The sequence below is a fragment of the Cicer arietinum genome, chromosome 6 (assembly GCF_000331145.2).
Source record: "Cicer arietinum cultivar CDC Frontier isolate Library 1 chromosome 6, Cicar.CDCFrontier_v2.0, whole genome shotgun sequence".
In the NCBI taxonomy this organism is placed as follows: Eukaryota; Viridiplantae; Streptophyta; class Magnoliopsida; order Fabales; family Fabaceae; genus Cicer; species Cicer arietinum.
In genome coordinates this window covers 40,876,343-40,883,031 of record NC_021165.2, presented here as the reverse complement: position 1 = coordinate 40,883,031, position 6,689 = coordinate 40,876,343, and the positions used below count along the sequence as shown (strand labels likewise).

The window sequence follows — 6,689 nt, the reverse complement described above, 5'->3', positions numbered from 1 at the left end:
TTTTCAAGAACCTGCACTCATTTTTAAAGTGTCCTGGTTTTCCACAATGATAACAACTTCCTTTTCTTTTCTTTCGTTGTTCATTATTACCATTGTGTTTTTCATGAGATTTATCAAAATCTCGATTTCTTTTCTTAAAAGATTTGCTTGAATTTCCTTCCTCCATTACATGGACCTTTTCATGAGAAAATTGGTTTTTAGTATCATCTTGTTTACGATACTCTTCTTCTAAACGAAGGTGATTACCCAATTGCTCAAGTGATATGTCCTCTTTCTTATGTTTCATAGATTTTTTGAAATCTTTCCAAGAAGGTGGAAGTTTGTCTATTATGGAGGATACAATAATGGTTTCATCCATGTGCATCTTATGTTGTTTGTAGTTATTAAGAATACGTTCAATTTCATGCATTTGTTCCATTACTGATTTACTATCAACCATTTTATAATTATTAAATTGAGAAACAAGAAACTTCTTACTTGTAGCGTCTTCTTGCATGTATCTTGACTCTAATTTCTCCCATAGTTCCTTTGCAGAGATGCTACTTTGATATATATCGAACAAGGAGTCAGACATTCCGTTGAGAATATGGCCCATGCATATATAGTCATCATTGTCCCACTTTTGCCTTTCTCTTGTTTCTGCTAAGGTTTCCACTTCCTTCTCCAGCGGTCTTGTGGTGTTCAAAACATACACCACCTTCAAAGTTGTTAGAAGGAATTTCATCTTTTTCTGCCAACGGATAAAATTTCCTCCATCGAATTTCTCCAACTTCACAAAATTAGAAGTCATTTCTTTGAGTGATGCAACCATTGATTAAAAATAAACTCGAACCTAAAGATTGTTGGATCTGTGTTGGTGACAATTGCTGCAAGACTTTAATAGTGAAGTTGTTGATGAAGATTATATGTAGCAAATTCCAAAGCGTGTTGTTACACTAGCCTTTAGGTTCGATTCGCCCCCACCAATCGGATGCAAATGAGATAACCAGCGAATCCCCTTCAGGGTACTTTGGAAACCTTGATATGATTTGCACTATCACACCAAGACTATCTTTTAATAGTATGTTACAAAATAATGTTACCTATTCTTTTCTCATGCATTAGAAAAGAATAAGTGGACTTAGTATATGAGAACGAGTGAAAGAAAATGGATGGAAAATACTTGAATTCGTTGTTTGCATTATGTCCAAAGTGACCCTATTTATAGGAAAAATAATGTCACTTGGAAAAAGTTGCAATTCTTCTTCTGCAACTGTTTTCGAAAGGATATATCTATTTACCGTTCAGATATTAACCAAAGCATTGCAATGGTTTGGTGGCAAAATGGTGTCTCTGTTTTGCGAGTAAGACATGGGTTCGGTCCACTGCTGTGCCTTTTCATTTTTAAGCAAGATTCGAACACCTGCAATTATCATCTTTCATCCAGATTTGTTCAAATCTTTTAACTTTATACTTGACTGATTACATTGATCACCTCCATGTTTCTCATGATCTGCAATTATCATCTTTCATCCAGATTTGTTCAAATCTCTTAACTTTATACTTGACTGATTACATTGATCACCTCCATGTTTCTCATGATGATGGTAAAAAATAAGTTTTTAATACAGACATTTAAGTCGTGTTACTAGACTTAAAAAATTGTTCAAATCTCTTAACTTTATACTTGAGTGATTACATTGATCACCTCCATGTTTCTCATGATGATGGTAAAAAATTAAGTTTTTAATACAGACATTTAAGTCGTGTTACTAGACTTAAAAAATGAGACGGATGTATATTTAAGTCGGTTTCCTGAACAAACGAGTTAATATATGTATCTTATTCTATGTTTAACTTGGTTAAATGGATAAACGACTTAACAAAATAAGGCGGTAGCAATTTTGTAAATATTTAAAATTTATATGTTTAACTTGGTTATTTGAATAAACGATTTAATAAGACGAGGAGTGGTAATTTTGTAAATATTTAAAACTTATTTAAATTGATTATATTGATAACATATTTACAAAATATAAAAATCACGTGTATTCAGCATTTTATATTCCTACGTCCTAACGCTTTAAACCTTCTCTTCGTCAACACTTTCATAATCTCTGCTTTACCGTCATCTCTCTACCTCACACGTCTCCATTTTATCATCACCATTCCACACGTTTGATTTTTAAGTTCATTTGTGTAGACACATTAGTAATTTTTTATAATTTTCAAATATTACAATGGTAGATATATAACATTATTTGTTATCGTTGCTAAAATGATTAGTACCTATCGTTATAAATTCATTTTTAAATAATAACATCTCGAAGAGTTATACACTATGGGAAAGAAAGAAAAAATAACATGTCAAATTGATTATTTTGAAACGACTATTTACCGTTTTGTTTGCATTTTTTTTTGTTGCTAAATTTTGCCTTAGTCAAACATATGTTACAATGTTTCTCTTCATTTTTATAATTTTAAAAAAATAATAATATGCTTTATAAGAATATATGTTACAATAAAATACATGTTTCATTTTAAATAATACGGAACAAAATAATAACAATAAAGAAGAAAACAATAGTATATTGTTGTTAGATTACTCTTAACTAATATAAATACGACACACTATGATGATAAATAAATAAAAGCAAAGAACAATAAGGCGTGAGTTTTTTTTTACAATCTGCTTTAAAAAACATTTCCTAAAAATGGAGGAGAATTTTATTGTCTTTGTGTTAATGTTTAAATGTAAGTCGGTTACATTTTGAATAAATAAGAAATCATCTTATTTATTATGAGATTAATTTGCTATAGTTATACAAAATGAATATAGCATGATGATTTGTTAAACATGATAAATGTATGAGTGTGACTACTATATCATGTTACATATGTTGAACAATGTAACAATATTGATTCATGGATGCAGACATATAATTTTTTATAAGTTGTTATTGATTGTGTTTTTTTTTTTTTTTTTTTTTTTTTTTTTTTTTTTTTATGTTTGTATGATGAAAAACCACAGGTTGTTATTGATTGTATTTTTTAATGTTCGTATCATAAAAAATTAGGATTCAACTGATATTGCTTATGTTTTTTTTTTGTTCAGATATTTGATGTCTCGAGATCATTTCATTTAGATCAAACTAAAGAAGTTCAAAAACGTTGTGTGGATTTTATCTTGGAGTTAATTAAAGAAAATGACATAGTGTGATTTTGCAATTTGATTAATGGATATCTATATCATTTTTCCATTTTGTCAACATTAGTCAGAAATGATAGACATCTCTATATTTTGTATGAACATCTTATATTGTATATTTTGGTTATTAGATGATTATATAAAATTGTGGTTGTAAGTTCAAAACTCTTATTTGAAATTTAATACGAAATATTATATATATGAATGAATCAAGAGCATACAAATAAAATGAGAAATTAAAAAAAATAATATTTTAACTCTATCTATTAAGTCAGTTGATCAAAAGATCTGACTTAAAAAGTTGATTTGTTGAACTGACTTTATGATGTTTAAGTCGGTTAAACTGAATTGACTTAACATGACGAAGTTCTGTTAAGTCGGTTCATGAAACGAGTTAAAAAATAACATATTTTTTAAGTCGTTTACTGTTAACTCGGACACATAACCAACTTAAAATGTACATTTTAACCAACTTAAAAAAGGTAAAATTCTACTAGTGGTAGTATTAAGTTGAAGTCTCCAAACCTAATCCAGTTTGGATTACAATTAGTATTAAGTAAATTTTCAATAAGAGAAACAATTAATGTTTGTTACCTGCTTCGGGACCTATAAATCCTATATATTCTCCAAGGGACATTAGAAAAGTTAGAGTCAATAGTGCTAGAACCAAGATGGTATGAATAACAATTCCTTATCTTATTTTGATAATAGTAAAATGTATTTTATGGGAACAATTTAACACATTAATATTTTAATTAAGTGTGAAATTCCAAGATAAATTTTTTGTGTAGGATATTATGCTATATCCTATGATTGTCAAATCAATACAAAGGAATACCAAGACTTTACTTCTATGCTCTACATTTATAAGTCTGGTGATACGTGTCTCCGTTCATACAAGAAATGGTCTGTTATGGTTGCCTTTGGAGATGCATGCAAGCGTCTGACTAAGCTGCGTCTGATGACTACATCAAGCATCTGATTCACTTGCCTTTGAAAAAAGTCAACACTCTACAAAAGTCAATAACTTTAAAGAAGTGAACGTTCTTATGAGAGTAAATCATCTAATGGCACCTTTGAGAAGACAAGCTATGCGCATTCTCTGATGACCATCTAGAATATGCATGCTCTAATTGTCTGTAAGACAATGCTCTAATTATCCTATCCTCTAATCCTATATCCTCTGCTTTTTCTGTTCTTATTCAAATTACGAGAAGTGATTTTTGGGATTCAGTTCTGACCTCAACGAATAAATTTATCTTCCACAGTTCAATTGCTGAAACCCATGAAGATACATGTTGAATTTATAAAAGAAAGTACACAAGCCTTACCTAAAGGACACATACCTTGCCGTGAAGAACTCTATAAAGGACATGTTTCCTTGCTTAAGAATGCAAAATAATGCACGACAATTACATGCAGCATAACAAGCACTACAACATTCTGCAATCATTCAAAATTTAAATAAATACCGAGAAATAAAAATATGAAAGTAATACATTGTAAACAAACTCGTGAGATAAGTTTTTTAGCAAAAAAACCCAATCTCATTCCTTTGTAATCTAGCCCGGTAATGGTTGTTTTTCCTCAACGGTTTGTAGGTGTAAACTAGAAGTTGAGAAGACTTAACTAGTTGAGGTTAAGTGTTGCAATTCATTTTGAATTATTGAAGAAAATCCTTCTGGGTGAAGGGACTCGACGTATCTACCAGTTTGGTAGTGAACCAGTATAAATCTATATGTATCATGAGTCAGAACAAGTATTGCCCTCTTTTCATAGTATTTCAGATTGACCATGTTCTGTAAAAGCAGTGGATATGTCAATTCATAATATAAAGTTAGTATTTCAATAAATAAATAAAAATTAAAAAAAATTGAATAAGTTAGTTGATAATACTTCTAGTTTACTTTTAAGCTTAATTGAGTTTAAAGAAAAAATTTAAGGGTTAAATAAAAGCTTAGTACAATTCGTTGCATTTTATAGTTGGCTTTTACCATTAAACATCTTCACTTTTAGAAACTGAGCAAGTACAACAACATTTTGATTATAATCGGATTGCAAATTCATCAACATAGGATCCAAACAGTGCACATTTAATCCTTGTACTACATAAAGAAAATAAAATTAGTTAATAATTAATAGAGAAAATTATTAAATACTAAAAAAAATTATATAGTATAAAAAACCTCATTCATCTGACTCTAACTCAATAACTTTAAATTTTGTACTGACACCATTCCTAAAATAATAATGATTAAATTGTCAATAACTAAAATAAAATAGCAATGACATATTGAAATAAATTTACCAATCAAGTAATTCATGTCAACATTTCGAATTTTTGGTAATGAAATGAATGAGTACTGATAGGCTGTGATCAAACTGGTTTTTAATTCTCGGATCATTATACCATTTGCAAATTCAATTTGAATTGGCGTCCGGTTGTTCTATATGCTCCAGAGATACTCTAGAGTTAGACGCAACACCAAGAGAGAGAACGAAATTTGTACACATCTCGCTCATGAATATTAGTCTCAAATCGAGAAATAAGATATTTTCGCAATGTTGCTTGACTTTTATCACCCTAAAAATATGAAATAGAAATTTGTTAAATTAATAACATAACAAATAAGTTTGTGTATAATTTAAAACTTTGAATTTATAAAATAAAATAATTAAGCCTTGTCATCCATCAATACTATTTTCATCGCATAAAATTTATGAAATTGCCAAGTCGTTGTGTAATTGATTGTATTTTATTTTTAATTCATTATTCTTAATTTTTAATTGACCAATAAATTCTCAAGCACGTGTCAAATCGTGATGCAATGAAAGTTTTATTTTATTTTTTTCTTTAAAAAAAATATGCACAATGATGTGGTTATTTCTATTAACCATTACTTTAAAAAAAACAGTTAAGTCATGATTGTATTTTATTTTTAATTCATTCTTCTTATTTTTTAATTGGCCACTAAATTCTCAACTGACTTATCAGGTCAACTTGTGATGTATCGTGATGTGATTGAAGTTTTATTTTTTTCTTATAAAAAAATATGTGGTTATTTATATTAATAGAAATTTCATATTTGTCTTCATCTTTGCCTAACACTCTATTTAACTGACACGTGCCAAACTTGCCAAAATATTATGTTTGCTTTATTATATTCTATAGATGTTCGAGTAATTAAATTAGTTCAAGGGATATTAGATTGAGATTTAAAAAAATTATTTAAAAATAATTTCTTTTGAAGATTTTTTAAAGACATTACAAGAATATATATATATATATATATATCTTAAAAGACCCTTTATAATATTTCAAAAAACTATTTACCATCAAAATTTTATATTTTATGAATTTATAATACTAAATAACAAAATATAATAAATAAATTATAAAATTTGAATAAATATCAATAAAATTGATACAGTTTTTAAAATCTTTTAATAACAAAATAGATATAGCTTCATGTCTTCTTAATAATATTTATTCATATATATG

At 28.3% G+C, this 6,689-nt stretch overlaps 1 protein-coding gene across 1 annotated transcript in view; it reads right to left on the bottom strand.

Annotated features, from left to right (window-relative positions):
- The window catches only part of LOC140920734 (uncharacterized), a 2,300-nt gene extending 1,510 nt beyond the window's left edge, over window positions 1-790 (bottom strand). The window contains exon 1 of the mRNA XM_073369555.1: window positions 170-790. Within this exon, the coding sequence (XP_073225656.1) occupies window positions 170-790 (621 nt within the window). The remainder of the gene's footprint in view (window positions 1-169) is intronic.
- Window positions 791-6,689: the final 5,899 nt, after the last annotated feature.